Source organism: Numenius arquata, chromosome 1 (assembly GCF_964106895.1).
Source record: "Numenius arquata chromosome 1, bNumArq3.hap1.1, whole genome shotgun sequence".
Lineage (NCBI taxonomy): Eukaryota > Metazoa > Chordata > Aves > Charadriiformes > Scolopacidae > Numenius > Numenius arquata.
The window spans coordinates 61,948,620-61,974,585 of NC_133576.1; the positions used below are offsets into that span (position 1 = coordinate 61,948,620).

Below are 25,966 nucleotides of genomic sequence, written 5' to 3' on the forward strand. Positions count from 1 at the left end.
GTGGTCAGGCACTGGAACAGCCTGCCCAGGGAGGCGGTGGAGTCACCATCCCTGGAGGTATTTAAGAAACGTGTAGACATGGCACTTCAGGGCATGCTCTAGTGCCTGAGATTGTTGGTTTGTGTCTCTTTGTGGGTGGGGTGGTGTGTGGTTGTGTGGCTTCTGAGGAAAATCTAGTCTAGCAGGAAGCACTGAAATACTCCTCTTGTGTGTTTGTGGGAGATGTTAGAAGTGTCTGAGGTACATTTAAACATTAGTGTTTTAATGTGGATCAGAATTTGCTTTTGAAGTAAGTCTCCCTAGCATCATGATCATCTTGTATTTCACATCATGGACCAGTCTGAGAGTTCACGCAGTGGATTTCTTCTGGATGAACATAACCAGAAGAGATGATCCAGGGGGACCTAATGTGCTTAAGTGACTAATGAGCATTGTGTGTGTGTCCATCGGACCGGACTAGAACTAGTTGAAGGGAAAGGGGGAGTTAGCATATGTGTAGTGCGGTCATCAAGTCCATCAACACCAGTTGTTTTACTCAACAGATGTGTTCCTGTGGTTCACACAACTTCCTAGTGTGGAGACACTCTGGGGTGTTTGCAGCTGATTCTGGAATGATCAGCTGATAGGCAGTGCAGGCAAGTACAAGTGAATCCATCCTGTGGTAAATGTACCACATCACATGCTCTTGGGAACCACCCAACTAACCAATAATCTTATAATTATACAGAATAGTAATAAGGACTATAATTTTCAGTTATAAAGGCAAATCAGCATTAAAAGCAGCATGCATGCATTTCTGAAACCTGGAATATTACTGTTTTTTGGTAAATTAGTCATGTTGTTTCAGTGCACTAAAGTAGGTCATGTATGCCTACATTTATATTGTATTTTGCATAAGTAAACATTACATTCTAAAAATGTATTTTTTTCTTTTCAGTGTTAATTTCCCAATGGGCTACATTTCTGTCACATACTTGAGCTGGTGTATAGTTTTCATTGTCTCATTATTTCACTTGTATAGCAAATCTAATTTATGACATGACAAAAAAGGCACATTAGATTTTTGGAAGTGTGAGGGTTTTGAAATAAGGCCTACAAACAAATAGTCAACAATCCATCTTTTGCTTCTCACATTAATGCTATTAGATTAGTTTCCATTTGCTTCAACTGGATTACTTAACCCCAAGAAATGTATGCAGGATTTGGCCCAAAGTATGTGCCTTAGTGTAAGATTCCACATTTAATTTTAATATCTTCAAGTTAGTGTCAGTGTATTTAATTCCTCCTATTGCTTAATGAAGTGAAGTTTATTTTGTCTGGATTCTTTTACAGATTGATAGAAACTTCTGCTAAGTAGAATAGGACCTCAGTTGAGAGCAGACTTAGAAGTGGTAAGAGTGAAGTCTGTGAAACCACAAGAAGGCAGTCATAACTCACAAGTGAGGTGGAGAAACAAGGATTCTTGTGGCTCATTTGTTTTTACAGCTTGTGTTTATCTAGTATTTTTTCTATGTATTTGAGAGGACACTGCTGTAAAAAGGGAGAAGGTGTTCCATACTTGGATGAAAATTTGATCCAAGCAATACATAGTCTGTATTTTAAAAACTACTTATCTCTTACTGTTTCACTGGTAATGACCTTTGGATTTTGACGGCTGTCTTTCTAGGAACCTACTAATGATGACAGCCAGAGAACAAGTACTGTTGTTTCTCACCGTTTAGGTGATGGTTGCTGATTTTACTTATTTTCTTTTGTAATTACTCTGATCTTAATGTTTTTTCTGTGTTCTAATTTTGGTGCATGTAAAGTTGTGGCTTTAAATATTTCAGTGTAAACTTTAATGAAAACAGTCTATAATAGAAACCAAGGTTGAAGGTGACTTTGCACAAACTGTTTAGGGAATATCATTACAAGGTTTAGGACAATAAAGTTCTATTTGTAGCCATTCTTCTACAGGAGGACCCACCTTGTCTACAGGAGGACTCCATTGTGACAGGAGTTAGTACATTACAGGTGATGGCAGCATTAGTGTAATTCCAAAAGAAAACATGAATAAGACTTTCTAAAAATTGTGATATCCATTTTCTGGTGTTATGTCCAGATGTTTAAAATTAGACTGCAGTGTTAGTCAAGCTGTTACCCACGATAATTTAATTTTGGTTTATATTTACAAACTGCAGTTAAATCACCAGAATAAATTGTTAGGCTGATCAGTTTTATAACTATTTCTTGCATTCAGTCACCTCTTTAACTTAATTACTTTGGGTTAACCAGTAACCAACATTTACTTTTCCTGCAGTTTAAACATCTGTGGTATAGAAACGGCTTCTGCTAAGGAGGATGTACATTTGGTTTAGCTGTGAGGGATCACAGTGGCTAGTTACAGTAACAGAAGAACTCCAAATGTATGTTCGAAAATGTGTTCCTCTTTTACTACCTTTTCAAAATACTGTTGCTCAGTTAATTTTTGTTATAAAAAGAGTTGTATGTACTTGTAAGATGACAGAGGAAATATATGTACACAGTTAAGCTTAATGCTGTATTTCTATGTAAGGTTTTATAAAAAACTCATCACAAAGTTATCCAAGTGTCTGATGGTAATATATTAAACAATGTGACTAATATCCACTAAATACTGTTCTACCTTTTCTCATGTTAGAGTCCTATTCAGAGATTTTTTGTTTGTTTGTTTTGGTAGACTTTACATGTTTTGTTTTTTTGCCTGTTTTGGGTGATCTTTATTTGGTTTTGTTGTTGAAATTTTGTTTTGTACTTTTAACTAGAGCAAACTCTAAAGACATTTCTTATACGTCAGGGAAAAATGAAGATGTTATTATAGACCCCAAAACACAGTCTCCTTCTGTCAGGCTCAGCAACGGCTCCCAGGGGATGGGGAGCTGGGGCCAAGGGTGATGCCATCGCAGGCCATGGTCTCTCCAAGAGGCTACACTATGCTATGCTATACTGTTCTACATGTCTGAGGGATGGGATGCCATCCAGCGGGACCTGGACCAGCTGAAGAAGTGGGCTCGCGTGAACATAATGAGGTTCAACAAGGCCAAGTGCAAGGACCTATAGATGGGTTGGGGCAATCCCCAGTATCAATACAAGCAGGAGGATGAGGGGATTGAGAGCAGCACTACAGAGAAGTGCTTGGGGGTACTCGTGGATGAAAAGCTGAACATGAGCCGAGAGTATGTGCTCGCAGCCGAGAAGGCCAACCGTATCCTAGGCCGCATCAAAAGAAGCGTGGCCAGCAGGTCGAAGGAGGTGATTCTGCCCCTCCACTCTGCTCTGGTGAAGCCCCACATGGAGTACTGCAGCCAGCTCTGATCCTCCTCTATCCATTGCTTCTCTAGTGGATGGTCTTCAAACTTGCCATATATCGGACGAGCAAGTAGAAGTGAAGACACTAAAAATATATTTGCATAAATTGACCTTGAAGGAACAGTCTTATTTCCCAGAGGTGGACCTTGTAATTGGGCTTTGTGACCTTACTTATTCACTGTCTCTGAGTCTATATAGCTCCTGTTATTTCTACAGAGTGGTTCAGTTTTGTTGGCCAGGTTTCAGTCTTCACTCTAGCCTGTACTAAGAGTCGTTTCAAAGTGTGTAAGGGCTTAAATTTGCTCTAGTGAAAGACTTCTGGTGCCATCTGTTGTATAAAACAGCTTTTCATTTTTCTGCTGTATTTTCAAGGATAAATGTGTGTCAGTTATTGATATGCAAAAGGATAACTAAATACCAGAGCCCAAGGGAGGTGGGACTGTGGTTCCCCTGTCCATGCATCTGCTACAAGTTTGTGTTTACTCTCAAGAGAAAGGCTTTGAGAAATATTTTTTTTTTTTTTTTTTTGCATTTCCTGTCTGCTGGGTTTGGTATCTCTCCCCATTAAATATACAGGCTTTTCTGAAATTCATTCCTAGGTGTGCTTTGGTATTTAGGAACTGGAAAGCCTAGCTTGAATTTGTTGATTCCATTCTGCGCCTTAATTCCACACTTTAGAGTTGGGCCTGGGGACACACAGCACTGCCATAGATAAGTCCCTATATTAATTTGCATCTTAGTGAGCATGCAGTCAGGAAATGTATGTCAGGCACAGTATAAATTATATTTTACCATCACGTATAATTTCATGCTGTTGAGATTTTTGAAAGGTTAAGGAAAATGTTGAGAACCTGTCTCTTCAAATTCATCATGGCAGCAGCTATTGATTTGTCTACTCAAATGCTCTTTTTCACATCAGTGGGTACTGTTATTTGAAGGGCTTATTTCTATGCTTTTTTGTCATTTTGAAAGAATCACTGAGGTCGTTAGGAGAGGCCACTTCTGAGAGGTAGCGGTTTCACTCAAAAGTGAATTGAAGATTGGGCAGGGGAGAAAAGACTTCCAAAACTGGTAATAGGTGTACAGGTATTTTCATAGCAGATTAAATGGCTAGTTCATTTTTCACAGCTGATCTCTGGCATTTCAAAAGAAGGGTTGTATCTCCTAACATAATTATGGATAGAGATACAAATGAAGGAATTTTTTTTTTTTTTTTTTTGCCATTGCTCCGATGAAAGGCCAGTTTTTACTTGCTTGTGAAGGTTATTAATTTTTTTCCCTGGGGCACACTGTAGATAGATGAAGATTGATTCTTCATTGCCTCTCTACATGCGTTTTTTCTTACAAGAGATGCTGCACAACTTGTCTTTTTTCAAGGCATAAGATGGCACAGAACACAGATGTTTCTATCTTAACTGTTTAGGCCCAAGGACATTTGTGGTTTACCAAAGGAAAGCAAGCGTGCACATATACTTGCTGAAATGAAGCCTAGTAAGACTGATTAGAGATGCCAATTTATCAGTTTCATTGAAAATACTTGTGGCTTGTATTTTCATGAACAATTTGAATGATAAATCTTGTAATATTTGTCTGAATTTTTTTTTCTTTTTCCTTTTTTTTTTTCCTTTGTTTTCTCCTGTCTTTGGTTTTGTAAACTTTTAACTTATACATGTCAAACAGTACGGGTCTTTAACGGTCTGCTTCTATTTGTCTACAGCTTCTTTTCTGTCAGAGTGTGAAAGTTTGTGGGGCTCAGGTGGTCCCTGTTGTGAGTTCCTGTTGTCTCCATCTATGATGTGATGTTAGAGACTGTTTTAGTCTTGTCTGCCTGACATGTTTCATATGATGTGTTGGTGCTGGGCAGACAGAATATTCGGAGTTTGCCCCATTGAGCGTGATTTCTTCTCTTCAGTATACAGATTAAAATACTTTAAGGTTGCCCTGAAGGTACGCCGGTGGATGGCTTATAGATGGGCAGAAACAGTGGTATTTCCTTCCTTCCTCGAGGCCATTTCTGCACAGCTGAGTTAAGCCACCACTAAAGACGAACTCAAAACTCTCATTGGCATGTCAGATCAGGATTGGGTTTGAAGAGAAAGAGACGTGAGGGAACTGAGGATGTAATCTGGGAACATGTGAAATGCTACAGATACAACGCAAATTTCTCATGGTTTGAAATTACACTTTCAGCCAGGTACACTGGATTAAAAGCAGAAAAAAATCACAGCTGGACATTTGTGTAATTTAGATTAACCGTTTGCTAAGATGGAGAGTGGAGGAGGAGAGTGTTCGTTTAGCATTCCTACTTTTTCTGTTACCCTATTGTTCAAAGGAAGCCTGTAAAATTTGCTCTTTCACCTGGTACAATGAAAGATCATTCACATCTTGTTAGTTCATATGAAGTCGAAGTTGCTAAACAATACTGTTATGTTTTGCTAAACATACTTTTTAATTCAAGTGGTAATAGTTTTCAGTAGAAAAATAAAAACATTTGTAGACATTAAAATTATGAAGTAGGAAAGCCACACATCTGGACATTTATGGCACTATTGTCTCAAGTAACTGATACAATTTAAAAGCGGGACTGCTTTTTCTAGTTCAGTGGAAAGCAGCAGCACAACTGAAACAAAGCAGCCGAGCTGCTTCTAATCTGTTATTGCAATCAGCTACCTCTGTCACATTTTATATGAAGAAGAAAGGGGGGATAAATTGAAAGTAGCACATAAAATATTGTTTTAACATTACTGCTGGCTAGATCTGTAAATGGAAATAATAAATCCTCATACAGCATTAAGGGTAATACTAAAGTATTCCCACTAGCATGTTATTTATGGCTGTTCTAAAGTTTTATTTCTTATATTTATGTGTCTCTCTTTTTGAAGGGGTTGGACCTGACATATTGCTCATAGCTAGCTATTCTTACGCTAGCAAATATTAGTTTTGGTTAAATTCTGCAGTAACAGCAGATAAAAATGGTATTATAAAATCAAATAATGATTGCATTGTAAACTTCTAGGAAGATAAGACAAAATAAACATTCATGAAATATTGAAATATTGAAATTAAATTGTATGAACTAAATTTTTAAATTGCTCCTAAATAAGCTTACAAGTGGAAAGGAGTGGATATGTCTTTACATTTATCATCCCCAGAGTTCCTTAGGTAATGCAGGAATAGAAATTTTTATCATTACAGCTCATATAAAAAAAAAGGCATATTAAAAAGTTTCTGAAATTCACATTCAAAGTTGAGGTGAAAGCTTAAGTATAATTTGCATTAGTTCGGATCTTAAGGTACAAGAGTAGCATGCAAGTTCAGTGCTTTAGTTTCAGTTCCTAAACTTCCCAGTGTGATCCAAATCTGTGTTACTGATTTGTCTTTGCATTGTATCAGATTCAAAATATGCTTCATGCTTAAAATTAAAAAGGCAGTGATTTATCTTGCATGGCTGAAACACCCAAGTTTGTAGCCCAATTACCCTGTCCTCCATCTTTTTGTCTTTCCTGCTAACAGATGCTTAAGGAAAATTTGGAAAGTAATTCTGAATTGTCCTTGGAAGTGACTCAGCATTGGTATTTTTATGGAATCACCTTAGTGAGCTGTGCTCATCTCTTTAAGAACAGAAAGGACATGCGCTCAAATGACTGATCCAACCAAAAATTTTTCTCCTGCAGCTCTTGGAGTAGATCTATGCTTTTTTTTCAATTCTGTTGGTCCGTCAGTGCATAAATGAGTGCGCTTAGCTGTTGATATTGTTAGAATAACTTGTGTTTAGGTTAAGAGCAGATTTATGTTCTTTGCTGCATGAAGGCTTTAGTTTCCACAAACTGTCTGATGGGAACACGTGCATCAAAATCCATCTTGTTTCTGTCCTTTTACTTGCTGTTCTTTCTGGTCCTTTTGGTGTACAGCATCTTGAAAAAAAGGGATTCTGGTTCTTTTTTCTATTTTTGTTTTTGTGTTGGGGCCAAGCTCCTGTGACAGGTGGGAAAATTTTTGGAACTATTTCAGGAGACCAGACTTTGGCTTCTTCAAAGATCTGCTTGGAAGAGTCCCGTGGGATAAGGCCTTGGAGGGGTTGGGGACCCAAGAAAGCTGATTAATATTCAAGGATCGCCTCCTCCAAGCTCAAGAGCAATGAATTGGAACTAAGGCAAAAATGCCAGGAGGCTTATGTGGATGAACAAGGAGCTCCTAGAAATACTCAAACAAAAAAAGGAAGCCTACAGAGTGTGGAAGCAAGGACTGGTAAACTGGAAGGAATACAGAAATATTGTCTGAGCATCCAGGGATGAAGTTAGGGAAGCTAAAGCCCAAATGGAAGTGAATCTGGGCAAGGACATCAAGGACAACAAGCAGGGGTTCTAGAAATACATGGGAGACAAAAGGAAGACTGGGGAAAATCATTGCTCAAAGACACGGGGGACCTGATTGCATTGGACATGGAAAACGCTGAAGTACTGAATGCCTTCTTTGCCTCAGATTTTACTAGCAAGATCAGCCTTCAGGAATGGCAGGTCCCAGAGACCAGGGGGGAAGGGCTGGAGCAAGGAAGATGTAGCTTTGTTTGATGAGGATCAGGTCAGGGAATGTGTAGGCAAACTGGACATGACTTAAGTCAGTGGGCTCTGATGGGTCAGCCCCACCTCAATCCCTGGGGATCTGATGGAGAGGCTAATTCATAAAACCATTTACAGGCAAATTAAGGTCAAGAAAATAATCAGTAGTAGTCAGCATCGCTTCATCAAGGGAAAGACTTGCTTGGCCAATTTGACTATAGTAAGGCCTTTGATGAAGTCTCATGTTAACATTCTTACAGACACGGTGTTCAATGTACAGGCTCGATGAGCAGACAGCGAGGTGGACTGAAAACTAGATGAATGGCCAGGCCCACAGGGTGGTGATCAGCAGCGCAAAGTCTAGTTGGAAGCCAGTGACTAGCAGTCTGCCCCTGGGGTCAATACTGGGTCCAGGCCTGTTTAATATCTTCATTAATGTTCTGATTGATGGGACAGAATGTACCCTCATCAAGTTTGCTCATGACACAAAACTCATAGGAGTGTTCCAGAGGGTCATGCTGCCATCCAGAGGGACCTTAACAGGCTGGAGAAATGGGCTGTCAGGAACTTCATGAAGTTCAGCAAGGGGAAGTGCAAAGTCCTGCATCTGGGGAGGAACAACCCCATACACAAATGTGTGCTGGGGGCCACCCAGCTGGAAAGCAGCTTTGCAGATAAGGTCCTGGGCTTCTGGTGGTCACCAAGTTGTACATGAGCCAGCAATGTTCTCTTGCAGCAAAGACGGATAATGGTATCCTGGCTTACACTGGGCAAAGTATTGCCAGCAGATCAAGGGAGGTGATCCTTTCCCTGTCCTTACCACTGGTGAGGCTACAGCTGTACTACTGTGTTCAGTTCTGGGGATCCTCAGTACAAGAGAGACAAGGACGTACTGGAGAGAGTCCTGTAAAGGGCCATGAAGATGCTGAAGGGACTGGAGCATCTCTCCTATGAAGGAAGGCTGAGAGAGCTGAGACTGTTTAGCCTACAGAAGAGAAGGCTGAGGGAAGATCTAAGTGTATATAAATACCTGAAGGGAGGGTGCAAAGAGGACAGAGCCAGGCTCTTTTTAGTGGTGCCCAGTGACCAGACGAGCAATGGGCACAAACTGAAACTTGGGAGGCTCCCTCTGAACATCAGGAAACACTTTTTTTACTGTGAGTGTGACTGAGCACTGTCACAGGTTGCCCAGAGATGTTGTAGAGTCTCCATCCTTGGAGATATTCAAAAGCCTGGTCCTAGGAAAGTGGCTGTAGGTGTCCTTGCTTGAGCAAGAGGATTGGACCAGATGACCTCCAATGGTATCTTCCAAACTCAGTCATTCTGTGAGTATATGATTTGAACATTCTTCAGTCATAGAATCACAGAACAGAATGGTTTGGGTTGGAAGGGACCTTTAAAGCGTCAAGGGACCTTTAAGATCATCTCATCCAACCCTCTGTCCTGGGCAGGGACATCTTTCACAAGATTAGATTGCCCCATCCAATCTGACTTTGAACACTTCCAATGGTGGTGCATCAGCTACTTCTCTGGGCAACCTGTTCCAGTGTCTCACCTCCCTCATCATAAACCATTTCTTCCTTATGTCAAATCTGTTCGGATGTCCAGTGTTTATAGAATCATAGAATCGTCCACGTTGGAAGAGACCCTTGGGATCATCGAGTCCAATCATCTACCCTACACTACAAAGTTCTCCCCTATATCATATCCCCCAACACCACATCCAAACGTCTCTTAAACACATCCAGGGATGGTGACTCAACCACCTCCCTGGGCAGCCTATTCCAATGCCTGACCACTCTTTCTGTGAAAAATTCTTTCCTAATGTTCAGTCTAAACCTACCCTGTTGGAGCTTGAAGCCATTCCCTCTTGTTCTGTCATTAATTACCTGTGCGAAGAGACCAGCACCAACCTCTCTACAGTGTCCTTTCAAGTAGTTGTAGAGAGTGATGAGGTCTCCCCTCAGCCTCCTCTTCCTCATACTAAACAGTCCCAGCTCCTTCAACCGCTCTTCGTATGTTTGTCCTCTTTCAGTTTAAAACCATTGCCCTTTGTCCAATCACTAGAGGCCTTGATAACAAGACTTTCTCAGCCTTTCTTATAAGACCCCTTTATATATTGAAAGGCTGTAATAAGGCGTCCCCAGAGCTTTCTCTTCTGCAGGCTGAACAACCCCAGCTGCCAGCCTTTCCTCATAGGAGAGGTGCTCCATCCCTCTGATCATTTTTGTGGCCCTCCTCTGGATCTGCTCCATGTCTCTCTTGCACTGAGGACCCCAGAGCTGGATACAGTATTCCAGGTTTGGTCTCACCAGAGCGGAACAGAGGGAATGATCACTTCCCTTGACCTACTGGCCCCATCTTGGGAGCATGTGTGAAGGCATGACTACCTACATTTATGAAGACATGCATAAACGTGATCTCTTTAAATGTTTGCTAAGATGTATCCAGCTTCAAAGTGTAGGCTTCATAGCTGTGGTAGCAAGCCACTGTATTCAACCTTATAAACTTTGCTGAGATCAGAACAGAGTACTGCTGTTTTGAGAAACTGGTCTAGTTTCAGTGCACGCTAATGTATCTATTTCTGCTTTTGAACTGTAGTTGTTGTACATTCAGAGAATAATTTTGGCTTTTCTGTGTGATTTTATACATAAAAAATTACATATCTATATTGTTCTATTATTTAAACCTCCCTTTATTCAAAAAAGAGAAAAAAAAAAAAAGTATAATCTTGCTAGTCCTTTGGATTCTGGCCTACCTGAATTCCTCTTCCACGGAGACTTACTTCCAGGTCTGTAGCCAGTGCCAACGTGAAGGCATAGTACAATCCCATTAGTTCATCCCAGTGGAAATACCTTGCCTAATTCATATGAAAGGATGTCCTGTTACTCCCTCATAGACTCCCCATTGTAGTCAGATTGTGAACGAGAAATTTACCAGAATCATCTTATGTTCTGTTTCCCGAGTTTATAAATTATGAAAGAAATATATAAGTGTAAGTTCCTAAGTGCATGAATGTGCACTCTGTGTTGTAAAGTTTTACCCCATTTCTTGTGTTCAGTCCACAGAGTCACTCAGGTCTTCCCAGTGTTGTTTCAGTCTTTCACTATACAGAAGGGAATCAATATTTTGTCTCATGTGTTAACCCCAGAAGCCCACACTTCTTTTTCCTGAGCTGTGGTTTTTTTACTGGGAAATACTGTTTCTGAAGCTGACCCTTCGGAAGGTCGTCTAGTAGAACAGCGGGTTGCTGTTTGTCCCTATGCCAGTTTCATATTTGTCTTTCTCTTCTCAACATGTTCTCTTTTCCTTTAGCTTAAATTATTATTTTGCATGTGATACTGTAGTGGTTGTTTTACTGCAGTCAAGATAAATGAGAGCTATAGTGTTTTCTCATCTGGGAAATACACCTTGTTATCAAAAATGTAAAATAAAACTGGCATGGTTGACTTTTAGTAAACTCATGTCATATTTAATTGCATTTTCCATTTACTTCAAGGCCGTTCATTATCTTTCCTTGATAATTTATTTTAAGTATTGTGCAATATTGAAATGTGACTAATGGGCTTTCTGTTCATGAATCACTATCAATTTATATAAAATTCTTAAATAAAAATGTTACCTTTTGTTTGCTTCCTAGCAAGTCTAGATAGTAAGTGTTTACTAAGATGGACTAAAAGGTGACTTAAGTCACTTTTTAATCAGCCTTGCTTGATGAAATGCTTTCCTAACTTTTCTCTGGTCGCTTTACACTCGCCTGAGTCTTTTACTCAACACAAGGGAGTTGGAGTCAGGATTAGTACTAAAGTTGTGACACAACATCGTTCTCTAAGCAGAACTGGAAGGTGAATTCTGTTTAAACCTGTTAGAGTGATCATGTCTAGTCTTAAAGATTTATTAATATTCATGTATTTTTTCTTTGTCTTTCAGAACAATGGGTCACTTGCTTGGTGCCAGAATCATAAACAGTGTTCAAAGGTATGTCCTTGTTTTTCGCCCTCTCATTTAAGTTACCTAGTTGCTTTCAGTCTCTTGTCTGTAGATTAAGTACTTTTCATCATAGCCTGTTTTCAGAAGCATCTGTTTATATTTTTTTTTGAAAAATCAACCTATAATAAAATATCAAAAATTTAACTGAGTGTTTACTCTTTCAGGAGCCATGTTTGAGGATAAGTACCAAACTTAGCTAAACCAATATAATTCTGTGGTGATCAACAAACCTTACACTGGCTAAAATCTGGTGTATCTTTTTTGTTCTTTCAGCATTTTTGGTCATAGAGAAAGATTAAAATCTTTCTCTAATAGCACCAAGGTATGCCAACATTCAACATTTCATTCAGTTTGGGTGTTCAATTTTTAGCCTGACACTGAATTTCTTTGAAAAACATCTTGATACAAATCCCTGTGGTTCTACTGATGCCCTGTCCTGTCCTAGCATCTGAAAGCCTAGAGGGTAGGTGAGCTAATTGTCAATTAGCTGTGCAAGAGTTTTTCTGTGGTGCTTGGACAGAAACAACAATGTTTTGGGAGATTTGATGGGTCAAAGTGGAATTGCACTTTCTAGCGCTGACTGCACGTAAATGTCATGAAAGATGCATCCATTGGAAATTTACCTGAAAATAGTTAAGGTAATATTTTTGCCTAATCTTCCTGAAAATGTATTTCTACAAGAACTTACGCTCTTTAACATCAATATTTATTTTTTGTTCTGTGAACGTTGTACTGCAAATGGGATTAAATCCAAGTAACATTGTTCTTTATTGTTTTAATAATGTAATCTATGTAAATGCTGATGCTAAACCTTGATTTTAACACATGAAAACTTCTTCTCTACACTTAAAGAGTGAGATTACTGGTTCTTGTTTCCATTGAAATGAGTGGGATTGGAAACGGACCGATTTGCTACTGACTGTTGCATTGCAGGAAAATAAACCAAAGTTGATTGCTTTTATCAACATGAAAACTAGATTATAGCAACGTCAGTATATGAAGAGAGTGCAACAATTCCCATTACCTGTGCCATGCTGCTAAGGGCTGCATTTTTAAATGAATTTTCATCATTCTTAGAAAAATCTTGAAATGAATGAAACCTTGAAACCTTGAAGGAATTCTACAAATTAGTATTATTTTTTAAAAAAAAAAAAATGCAATAACAGTCTAAATTTTAAATTCCTTAACATATACTTTATAGTCACGTTACCTCATGTTTTCATTCTTTCTTAGGAAGGTAATATATTTTCCTGAAGAAAGCAGCTTTGCCATGTTTAGAAAAAGAAAAAAATATAAACTTGGTCAAATTGTTAGCATAACTGAATTTAGCTGAATATTCTCTTGTTTCAGGCAAGCTTTGGTTCCCTGTGTTTTAGCAATGCAAAGTCAAAGAATTGCGTTACCTAACTGAAACTTTCAAAGCAATGCAGGGGATTGAGTTAACTTTTTAAAAATGCAAATTCTTTTCACTGCTTCTCAACACCTCAGTGGAGGAATTTTATATGAGTGTGATTCTGCTAAATATCTCAGATGACATTTTTCTAAAGGATTCCCCCAGTGTCCACCTTTATTTTGTGGCTGTGGTTTTTAATAACACAGCTTTTGGAGGTGATTTGTGGTTAGATGCAGATGACAGCAAACATCCAGCTAGTTTGTTTGTGGGGGGACTTTGAAACACACAAGCACCTTTTGTTTGCACAACTATTTGCATCTGATACACAGTGGAGAAATTCTATTTGGAAGTTGTATCAATTTATAAGACAGTAGCTGATATAGCAATAAAAGATTATGTAAGTTAATTTAATGACTTTTCTATTATTTCCATAGAATCATAGAATACCAGGTTGGAAGGGACCTCAAGGATCATCTGGTCCAGCTTTTCTTGGCAAAAACAGCCTAGACAAGATGGGCCAGCACCCTGTCCAGCTGAATCTCAGAAGTGTCCAATGATGGGGAATCCACCACTTCCCTGGGGAGATTATTCCAATGGCTGATTGTTCTCATTGTGAAAAATTTTCCTCTTGTGTCCAATGGGAATCTCCCCAGGAGTAACTTGGTCCCATCACCCCTCATCTTTTCAACATGACTCCTTTTAAAAAGGGAGTCTCCATCTTCTTTGTAGCCACCCTTTAAATACTGGAATGTGGTGATAAGGTCTTCCTAAGCCTTCTTTTCTCAAGGCTGAACAAACCCAGTTTTCTCAGCCTTTCCTCATATGGCAGGCTTCCCACTCCTTTGATCATCTTGGCGGCCCTTCTCTGGACCCTCTCCAGCCTGTCCACATCTTTTTTGCATAGTGGGGACCAAAACTGAATACAGCATTCCAGGTGTGGCCTGACAAGTGCTGAGTGGGATAATGACTTCTTTATCTCTGATGATGATGACCTTATTCATGCAACCCAGCATCCTCTTGGCTGTCTTTGACATAGCAGCACACTGTTCACTAACATTGAGCTTGTTGTCCAGCAGGAACCCCAGGTCCCTTTCCACAGAGCTGCTCCCCAGCCAGGTAGATCCCAGCCTGTGCTGCACTCCTGGATTATGTTTTCCCGGGTACAACACCTTACGCTTGACCTTATTGATCTTCGTAAGGTTCTTGTTAGCCCACTCTTCCAGCCTATCCAGGTCTTCCAGAACGTTGGCTCTCCCTTCCAAAGTGTTTGCTTCCCCACTCAGTTTGGTGTCATCTGCAAACTTCGTGAGAGTGTACTTGATCCCATCACCCAGATCACTTATGAAGATACTAAACAGCGTTGGGCCCAGTATCGATCCCTGGGGGACCCCACTTGTGACAGGTTGCCAGTTTGAAAAGGAGCTATTTACCACCACCCTCCTGGTGGGGCCTGTCAGCCAGTTCCCCACTCACTGCACAGACCGCTTGTCTAGACCGTAATGCATCAGTTTGTCCAGGAGGCGGCTGTGGGGAACCGTGTTGAAAGCCTTGGAGAAATCCAGGTAGACAATGTTCGCCGCTTGCCCCACATCAACGCAGCACGTCCTCCTTTAGGCCCTTCTTGTAGATGTTGGTAACGTTTGCCTCCTTACAGTCTTTTGGGATGTTCCCTGATCTCCATGACTTCCCAAAGATTATGGAGTGTGGCCTTGCAACAATGTCAGCCAGCTCCCTTAACACTCTTGGGTGGATATTGTCAGGGCCTGTTGATTTGCAGGGGTCAGCTACCTGTAACAGTTTGCATACCAACTCTTCCTTCACTGACAGTGGGTCTGTGTTTGCATCAGCCTGGATTTTTATTCCCAAGGCCTGGGGCCCAACAATGCTGGTAAAGCCAGAGGTGAAGAAAGTGTTGAGAACCTCTTCCTTTTCAGCATTGTTGGTGAATAGTTTACATCTTCTGTTTAACAGCAGGCCAGTGTTTTCCTTCTGTTTCTGCTTGTTGTTTATGACCTGAAGAACCCTTTCTTGTAGTTTTTGACATCTTTGGCCAATTTCAATTCGAGCGGAGCTTTTGCTTTTCTGACTGCATTTCTGCATGCTCTGGTAAAGCCCTTGTAGTTCTCAGCAGGTATTCGTCTTCTTTTCCATCTCTGGTACACTTCTCTTGGCTTTGAGGAGACTCAGAAGCTCACACTTAAGACAAGGAGGTCTCTTGATCCGCCTACTTCTCTTACCTTTTATGGGGGATGAACTGTTTTTGTGCTTCCAGGAGAGTGTTCCTGAAAAACTCCCAGCACTTTCTAGCTCCCAAGCTTCCCACGGAATCCCTCTGATTAGTAGTTGAAGAGAACTGTTGATAAGATATTGTTCAAGTGTGTTTAGTTAATGAAGTACCTCTGAAGTTAATTCAAGCTATTATACCATGGCCCTCTAATATAAGTATAGACAACAACTATAAACAATATATAGTTTGAAGATGAATACCTTTGAGAACTAATTTTTCAAATTAGGTGCAATTAGGTACAAATCTAATACACTAAAATGGTTGTAGCTTGCACAGGAACAGTTGTAGATTGCTACCTACATGCCAAATGGCTCTTTATTTTTTTTTTTTTTTTTTTTTTTAACGGAGCAAGTCACAACCACATGACTGGGAGCAGCAAAATATGCATGAATGATTTTATATATAATTTAATTTAATAAGATCTCTCCAGAGGCCTGTATTACAAGATAAAACTTGAGAGCTCTTGAATGCTTGTCCTGTTTTGACAAGAGGTAGGTAATTTCAATATGTTAAAAATACTCTGTTATGATTAGCACAATTATAGGATCATTAAATAAATTGTTATTTTTGGTGCCAGTGGTTATTTATTCACTGCCATTACACACTCCTACTTGTCTGCTTGTACAGAGTTGAAGCAGACTGAAGGGCTTTCTTGGGATCCTATCAATTGCCTGGTTGGCTTCCACTGTGAATATGAGTACCGAGATAAAATTAGCACTGTAGTCAGTGAAGTTTGTTGGGAACTTCTTTGGAAATAGATTTGTAACCAACATTTTTTTGTCTATCATTGTCTGTAGTTCTGTTGTTTTGTTTGAGTTTATGCCGTTCATGTTATTGTATAGTTTTGTTTTTCTTTTTTCTTCTGTTTGGCTCTTTTCGATGTTGTTCATTCTTATTAATGGTACCTTATGGTGGGTGTTTGGTTTTCTTTTTTTAGAAAAAAGAATCTTGTGATCTCAGAAGAATAAGAATTTTTATTAGAAATTGAATGGAACAAATACTTTTTTTTTTAACCCTCCAATTACAGTAATTATCTCGTGTTTTTTGATTTGTTATAGTCCCTAAAAAATATACTTTGCCATTGAAGGTTTTTTATTTTTATTTTAAGGTCAAGCATTTTTCTACAGTTTACCCAGCAGAAAAGTTTTTGATTCTGTTGGTTAGAATTCAAATAATACTTGAGAATTATTGTACACACAGGCTAATATATTTTTATGTGACAATATCTGTGTGTTCTGTTTATATGTTAATAAAAACAGTGAAAGTTAATCAAGTAACTTGGATTCGGTCCTGAAATTTGTTCTTTTAATCTTTACTGTATTAAGCAGAAAGCTGAGTCTTGAAAATTTGGTGGCTTTTTCTTTAAAAATCAGAGCTTTAGGATTGCTATTACATGTTGTAGAACTTATTTTATGTCCTGAGGTTCCAGTGAGATTTGGTCTAGATAATGAGAGTTAAAATTTAGCATTTCTTTTCTTTTGCTCTATCAGTAGATTACTGTCAGCCTGTCACACTTGTTGAGTAATGTGAAAGTGGCCTCATAAACAAGAGCATGAGAAAGTGGAGCTGCAAAGTGGGGAGACAAAGTAAAATAGGCTGGGTGGGGTTGGGCTCTGTATTTCTTCACACACGGTCGTTGGACCAGCACCTGGATCTCAATCATCTCTACTCATTCCAGGACACCACATTGGTCAAAAGCTTGCCTGGGGAGAGAAACAGACAAGTAGACACTCCCTTCTTTACTTTCACATACATAAGTACTTAAAAATCCAGCTTCTGTTGCCAACAGCTGACCCAGCAGAGAAATGTAGAGCAGAAGCTCTGCAAAGAGTATTGTCTGGTTGAGGGAAGACAGTTAAAACTGGAATCAGGTAGATCCAGTATATTTATGCAATTTGGACTTAAGTCTTGCATCATAGCAAAGTGTTTGGGTTTTATATTGCAATTAGAAATATTTTAAGGCCTATCATCTGTAGACTGTTTTTAAAAACAAAAATAAATAAAATAATATTTTGACATGGGTTGCATTTATAGATATACAAATCAAAATCTACTTTGGGCTGAGTTCTCCTTTTACTTCTCATATTAGTCATATTTTCTATGATATCTCATACTCTGAGTTACCTAAGCAATTAATTTAAAGCATTCTGAGGTATCAGTTATATAAATGAAGAAGTAGTGTCTTTAATATATTGATGTCATATAACATGTAATAATCTAATCTGTCATTTCAGTGTAAAGAATTCAAATTGTTTTCAACTGTAATCTATTGGCTCTGGTACACCTTTGTATCCCTTATTAATACTGGAAAAGTTCCCTCTAAATGACAACATGCTTCATCTTTTTTAATTTTGGGTGTAATGGCAGCTGCTAGAGAGGGAAGGGTAGGATAGGTCAGTGTTTAAAATACCATTGGTTGGATATAAATAGTGACGAAAACAAAATGTCTGCTTCTGTTGTTGAGAAGCATTTGTGACACTTTTTGTTAGGGATTTGTTTATCATTTGTTAAAAAGTGATAGGTGTCAGGACATTTTTTCCTTTTTCTTCTCTAGGATAGATTTTATAAATAAAAGCCACATAATGGAATCTGTATGGATTCCAGCTCTTCCTGAAAGTGTAATTCTCATTGATGTGAATGAGAAATTCTGAGTAGAGAGATGCATGTTCAGTGTCGAGAGAAGAATTTTGCCCAGATACGATTGTTACTAGATTTGTGTTTTCCGGAGTTGATCATATCCATCTTTACTTACAATTTCCAATGTGCATAAGGGTAGAAAATAGTATTCTTGTCTTTATTCTATGTACAGATGTTGTTATCTGGCAATTTCAGTATATTGCTTCTTAAAATGAAATGCAGTTTCCTTAGTGGGTTCAGGAGAAAAGCAGAAAACATCCACCCATTTTCACAACTGAGTTTTTTTCCTATGCATATTAACCCACTGACTATATACATATGCTGACTGCATGCAGGTGAAAGGTCTCTTTTATTCATCTTGTTTACTTTGACCAGTAACTTCCCCTTTATGTTATCCACTTGAACCTAAGAATTACAGTAGCCATTAAATTTGTTGATCAGCCTCCCACTTACAGCTGTGTGGGTCAAGGTACTACTTGATTTGTGAAAGACTATTAGAGTCTGGCCCAATGAAATAGACTGCAAGGATGACTCAAATACTTCAAAGATAGTAATATTGCTCTGGAGGTTTGCTATTTTTGTGCAATGGCAATAAATTGCTTTATGTTGTGTTTTGAATTCACTCACTGACTTCAAATTTGCTATTGGATTTAACCTTCAAATCTTTACCTAATTCTTGTTTAAAACCTTCCCTTAACTTATCATCTGAAAATCTTCATGCGATATTTTGCCTCTTTCTCTCCACTGGTGTCACTATTCAGTATGCCCATCTACCTGTTTCTTACAAATCTACCAAAGAATCAGTGAATTGTTTAGGTTGAAAGGGCTCTCTTGAAATCTTGTAGTGTAACCCTCTTACTCAAGCAGGGTCAGCTAGAGCGGGTTGTCCAGGACCACGTCCAGTCAGATGAAGACCACAACCTCTCTGGGCAACCTGTTCCAGTGTTTGACCACTTGCGCAGTTAAAAGGTTTTTGTTATTTCCTGTTTGGTTGGGTTTGGGGTTTTTTTGTATGTTTTTTTTTTGTTGTTTGTTTTTTTCTTTTGTTTTTTTTATTTTGTGCCCATTGCCTCTTGTCTGGCCGGTGGGCACGACTGATAAGAGCCTGGCTCCCTCCTCTTCATTGCCTCCTCTTAGGTATTTACAAACATGGGTAACATCCCTCTGAGCCTTCTCTCCAGGCTGAACAGTCACAACTCTCAGCCTCTCTGTGTATGGCAGATGCTCCAGTCCCTTAATCATATTTGTAGCCCTATGTTTTCTTCTTTTCTACCTATTCTTTCTAAGACCAAAATGACTCCTGTCTGCTGTCATTCACAAAGCTCCTGTTCTGTCCTTAAAATCCCACTGCCTTCTGGCATTTTACTAACAGCGAGTCTTGCTAAACTGTATGTAAATGCACAGCATTTGCTGTTCATGGTCCATTTTGCCAATCTGCTTTTACAGTGAGAGCTCCATAATTCCAAGGCTGTTCTTCTCAAGTACTTTGAAGTGCTGAGCACATAACAGGTGCTTCCCTATAAAAACAACAGTAAGAGTTGAATGCTATAGTGAGAGTAACATGAAATGACAAAGTGCCCTACATTGATGCTAGTTTAGTGAAAAATGTATTTTAGCTCTCAGGAGGGTGGGGGGGCCAAAATGACTGGGAAAGGCATTTCAAGAGAGTTTGTGAAGTAAAGATAATTTTTTTTTTTTACAGCTCCTTACACAAGTTTTTCGTTTTGTAAGCAACTGAAAGTCAAAATACCAGCAGGCATAATATAGAGCTGCATGTGCAGTGGCATTTACAAGGACTGGAGATAAATGGGATCATCATAATGCACTGTGAATTGCAATACAACTTTCTTGTTCCCAGCAGCCAAGGCAGTGGTCCCTGATTGATTGATTCTGCAGAAAGGCTGAAAGGCTATTTTTTGTGTTTTCAGAACTGAGAGGAAAATGTGAAAATAAAGATAAGTATTTTACAAATGCTGCAGTCAAATAAACAGACTGTTTCAAAAAGACAACTCTGATTTCTTTTCAGTGTAATACACACTCCTGAATTCAGTCTGTTAGCAATTGTTTCAGCCTTCCAGCTGAGCTCTTTCCAAAGATAATGCAGGTGGAAAGATGAGTTAATGGTTTAAACAATTAGAGATTTGATGCACTCTTCCATCTGTCAAAGCCCACTGAAATGAAAGCTCACAGTTTTAATTTGTGCCTCCAGCATCTAACTCAGTCTGAAATGGTGTCAGCGATTTGCCCTGCCCACAGTACTGTCATTCTTATGGTAAGCATTCTGTGCACACATGCTGGGAGACTTTTATGAAACATATTAGTGTGCATTTGAGAGATCATTAGCCTGAAGTAGCTGGAACATTCCAGGTTTCTTAGCCTGGAAACTCACATCTCTGCTGGAAAGTATGTTGAGCCACTGTTATTTACACAAGAAAGCTACAGCAGGATAGGGATAGCTTTGTAAAATTTAAGAGGAATGGTGGTTCCTGGTATTGTCAATCTACCGTGATTTAAGTACCACCCATGAGAGGGTGAGATAATGGATGTTTTGATTTTTGGCTAAAAAGAAAGAATAAATAAAAATTTCTGTCTTGATCTGCTAGACAGAGTGTTTTTCTTTCATCTAGTAAAAGATAAGCTAAACCCATTTAATAGAATAGAGTTCGTAAGAATTGATCAGATTGTTGGTGTGCTAAATAGATAAAATAATCCTAGGCATATAAGAAATTAGAAGGTAGATATAATACTGATTGCTTACATTCTTATGGATGATTTCATTTGTTTCTTATATTCATCTATAAAATGGTAGGGGGGCTGAGAGAACCATAGTGGTTACATGATTTAAGCTGTACCAACTAAGAAATAGGTTGACTCAAGTTTCTGGATATTTGTGTTTGGGTAAATAGAAGAAAGAGCTTTGTGATTCAGTGTTTATGTTTATACAGAAGTATTAGTGTATAAATGTGCTGTGATGACAGGAATCCCTTTGTTCTCAAAGGGCTTAGAGAACTGACAAATAAACAGAGTTAAAATCCAACCAATGTTTACAGTGCTTTGTAATCCTCTGATGTATTGCTCTCTATTTGTAAATATCAAGTTTTGTTTTTTTTGGGTGTCAAAAAAGCAGTTGTATTTGACCATGGGACACTGAAATAAGTGGAAATGAAGAAAATTCATATTCTTCACAGTTGCCTTGTTAGATCACATCAGTCATTCTCCCAGTCTATTACTGTGTTACCAGCTACATTCTCCATAGATAAGTAAACCTGCAGGCGTGGAATAATCTGCTGCTAGAAAGAACTTACTTAAGCACTATTACTTATTTTGGGGTGATACTGTGAAACATAAAGAATATGTTCTTTCCCAGATACTAGTTTTGGTTTCTCAGCTCTTACTGTTTATTGGTTTGTTCAGTTTAAGTGTTTTTGTCTTGAAGAACAGATCTCAGGGCTTGATGGAAGTTGTTTCGCCTGGCCTTCACTCTGAATGGTGCTGCTGATAACTTTCTGTCTTTAGGACAAACGGTTAGAATCAAGTTATTTTCATTTTTCATAGAAATGTAGAATGGTTTGGGTTGGGAGGGACCTTTAAAGATCATCTAGTCCAATGCCCCCTGCAATGAGCAGGAACATCTTCAACTAGGTCAGGTTGATCAGACCCCCGTCCAACCTGATCTTGAATGTTTTCAGGGATAGGGCATCTGCCACCTCTCTGGGCAACCTGTGCCAGTTTTCTACCACCCTCATCATAAACCATTTCTTTCTTATAGCTAGTCTGAATCTACCCTCTTTTAGCTTAAAACCATTACATCTTGTCCTGTTGCAAGAGGCCGTAGCAAAAAGTCTGTCTGCTTTTTTCTTATAAGCTGCCTCTAAGTACTGAAAGGCTGCAATAAGATCTCCCCGAAGCCTTCTTTTCTCCAGACTGAACAACCCCAGCTATCTCAGCCTTTTGTCGTAGGAGAGGTGCTCCAGCCCTCTGATCATTTTTGTGGCCATTTTGCATGATCATTTTTCTTCTGCTAAAAGATCATCACTGCTAGAGCCCTTACGATAGGTAGGGAGAAAGGATCATACTGGTTGGCTGTCCCTGTGCCCCAAGTTTTCATCAATGCAGAATTCTGCTGCATTTCTCGTTGATCTTCATCATAGGTTTATAGAAAAGGTTGAGTCTTTTGTAGCTTGCTTTTCTGGCTTATTTTATCTGATCCACTTACTAATGGAGGTAAGCATTAAGTCTGGTCACTGTGCTGTTTGAAGTTTGAACTACTGAATGCTTAGCAAACTGAGCCAATGCTGAGCATAACCATCCAAAGATTAAGTAGACCTCTTTCACGGAGAAAGGACACAAAATTGTCATTAATGAGTGAATTGTGCCAACACAGGCTTTGAGGATAATAGCATAGCAGTCTCAACTTTTGTCTCAAAAATGCAAATGCTGGCTTTAGACCTTAAGTCTGCATACTCTATACTATATACAGACATGCATTACAGCTAAAGGGAGAAATGTGTGCGTGGGTGTGCGCGCGCACACACACGTACCCGACAGATATTTATTGAAGCTGGCATGCTGAAGCACTAAATGCTTCTTTAACTTAGCTTTATCTGCTTCAGTGAACACTGTTCAGAATCCAGGGATATTCAGACTGCAGAACCCTTTATTTAGAGGTATTTGAGCACAAAAATAATCCCTTCCTAGAAACTTTGAAATAGCAACGGAGCTATGCAGCCTAATCAACTGTAAATTTTTGTCATCTAGAAAGCAGTTGATTAAGTAACATCTAACAGAAGGCCAGTCACCAATGGAACAACACTGGTCAGACGATACAGACAGACGCTACTACTAAGATTAAGGAAAATTAGCTATAAATGTGTTTGAAAGCAAGCAGCAGATTTGTCCTTTTAAATCTTTAGAGTTTTCCCAGGTCTCACCACTCACTTTGCTCAAACCTTGTACGTATTTTTTTTCTTATCTTTCAATAACCTTGTGTTCTATATGCAGAGGGAAATATATAACATGGAAGTGTATTTGAGATTTTGATTTCCCAGATACAGTCTTAGTTCCCTTAGCTCAGCTCCATGAATTACTATTTGGGAATTTTAATGGTTCACATAAGTCAGAGAATTTGTACAAAATTTATAACTTTGCAGTTGAGATCAGAATCTTAATTTTGTCTTATTAAATTAAATTTCATTAACCTAATTAATTCTTGATGCAAAACAGGCTGTAATAGTCTGTTTAAATGTATGGTCCTTTTCTCCTCTTGTGGGAGACAACGGCAGAGTTACATCAAATATAGCTCTAGTTAAGTGGCAAAGACAAAATGTACTTGCTTTGACCTTTAATGTACTAATAAAATATATTCAAGCCACTGTAAAGGGACAGAGCCTGAAAACCATGCATGTCTGTATCATAGCCTTTACTTTAAAAGGAGTTTTGGTTGACTAGACCCAGGGTATTATTCAAAGCCCACTGAAGTAAGGAATACTGACTTTAAACAAGCTTTATATCCATCCATAAGGCAAGATTGTGCTTTTTCAAGTGACCTACCTTGGAATTTCTCCATTACCATAATATTGAAGGAGGTATTAAAATGTGTTTAGGTAGACGGGGATACTGTGCTGAGAGGAAGGCAACTGTCTTTGAGACACACAGACAAGGATGTAAGTGTTTTCTCCACACACTCATTGAGTTGTAAGGAAAGCATTGAGCTGGAAGTGGGAGCTATGACTGTTTTCCACTTTTGAGTGCCTGCAAAGAATTGGGAAGCTATCTGGGCACAGTAGCACAGTCTGTCCTAAAACAGAAATTGGAGGTTTTGTTTTGTAATGCTGTGTGATATTTAGTCAGGCATTAAAGAGTTAATTGCGTTTTAGCACTGTCTGTATATTGCAATAACTCTGTGCACAGCAAACAAAAATGTTTCTGAGAGGGTGCATCCTTAAGGAGCTGTGTTTGTGTCATGGATTTTAAGCAGATCTCCTCATTGGGTTTCCTTAGAAAGTTCTGCTTAAAGTCAGTCAGGGGTACAGTCTCAGGTTAATAGGTCATAACGGTAACATTTTTGACAGTTCTTCCATACATAACAATCATCACACCTACTATGTGGATTACAAACATGCATTCTGATTTTAGTCAAATAAAATGTTTTTAGCTATTTTAATGGCCTGAAGAATTTAAACACACAGAGACAGCATAGAAATACACAGATACAAATCCCCAAAACTGAGGTAGCGACAGGAAAACTCAGGCCTGTTTTCCAATACTGTAATCTTTCTGAAGTCACTTATGGATCTGCAGTTGGGTCTAAAGGCTACTTCTTGCAGTCTGATTTAAAATTGGTTTGCATCCTTGTGCATCCTTTTATACAAGTGAACAGTTACATGGGGTGTAAATTGAAGGGGAAATTCATAGCCATATTTCTTGAATGTTGACATACGTATTTAATGTATATGGGAAATGTGAATAGGTATTTTGGGTTCATGTTCAACCTAAGGAGTTCCCCATGCAGGAAAAACAGTGGGATCCACGACATTGAAATGAAAGAAGACAAAGGATAACTATTCAGCATTGTGCTATTTTGATGCCAGTGCATGTAGGCATAAAAGGTATTTCCTTTTTCAGGAAGATGTTTTTATCTTATGCTTTTAGGAATGAAAGGATTGCCATAATTAATTCTGGAAAGGGATTTTTCCTTTGGAGTGTGAACCAGGAGACTGAGTTATGAACAAGAATCTTTACCCCAGAATATATAATGATGTGCTTGTTTTAAGATGTAAAAGCTGTGGATTCCAACAAATGTCAGAGTTTGCAATCTCTGACTTTGGATAAAGAAAACGGGTGCCTATGTTTTTTTTCTGACAGACGATACTGTTTTATACCAAATATATTAAATCTAAATATCCACAATAAATCAGGGCATGAGCAGGAAAAGACAGTTCAGTTAAGGCACTTGGGATTTGAACTGAAGATAGTAGGAATTTTCCGGAGTTAGGAATGTAGAATTAATTTTTAAAGCAGTTTCATATTAGGAATGAAATATCTCCAATTTTATGGTTTATGTAAAATGTTTAGCTATTTTGTTACTAACTGAATTTTGAACTCCTTTGGGAGGGAAATAGACTTTCTTTTTGTTTTACGTAAATAGGAACACCCTGTTAGCCATACTAAACAATGAAGATATTGGTTAAACAGTAGTTGCTGCTTTATCATTGTTTTCAACTTATGTCCACTTGAATCAGGCTTTAGCATCACATGGATTCTGATGTGTTGGTCTTCCTAAAGTCTAGAATTCTTTCAGTTTGGCCTGAGAATACAATATAGAGCCCTGAACATGTCCCCGGCCTGGTTCATGCAGCTGTTGTTAGGAGGAGAACTAACCATGCTTGCTCCTGGGTGGCAGGGAGTGTTCATGGGAGGTATGGTCAGACCCAGCAGGTGGAGATCAGTCTGGCTATGGTTGCTAATTTTTTTTTTTTTTTTGATCTATACCTCGCTGTGAAGTGATATCTCAAGTTATCATTATTCATTCACTGGGTGGCAGGTATAAAGCTCCTAAAGGGCTGTGAGCAAGGGAGGGAATTGAAGTTTTTTGTGGAAGGTTAGGAATTGTAGCTGTAAAGAAGCACCAGGACACAGAGGGCTGATGAGTAACTATTCAAATCAATAAAAACATTACCAACCCTGTCTTTGGCACCTTGTAAGATCATTGGATCAGCAAATATTTCTTACAGAATCACTGGTGTCTCAGAGAAAACCTCCAACATCTTTCTA

General features: G+C 38.8%; 1 protein-coding gene across 1 annotated transcript in view; it reads left to right on the top strand.

Moving 5' to 3' along the window:
* ANOS1 (anosmin 1) overlaps window positions 1-25,966 on the top strand; it is a 141,937-nt gene that overhangs the window by 17,112 nt on the left and 98,859 nt on the right. Inside the window, exon 2 of the mRNA XM_074152572.1 lies at window positions 11,817-11,864. Coding sequence (XP_074008673.1) covers window positions 11,817-11,864 — 48 coding nt within the window. The remainder of the gene's footprint in view (window positions 1-11,816; window positions 11,865-25,966) is intronic.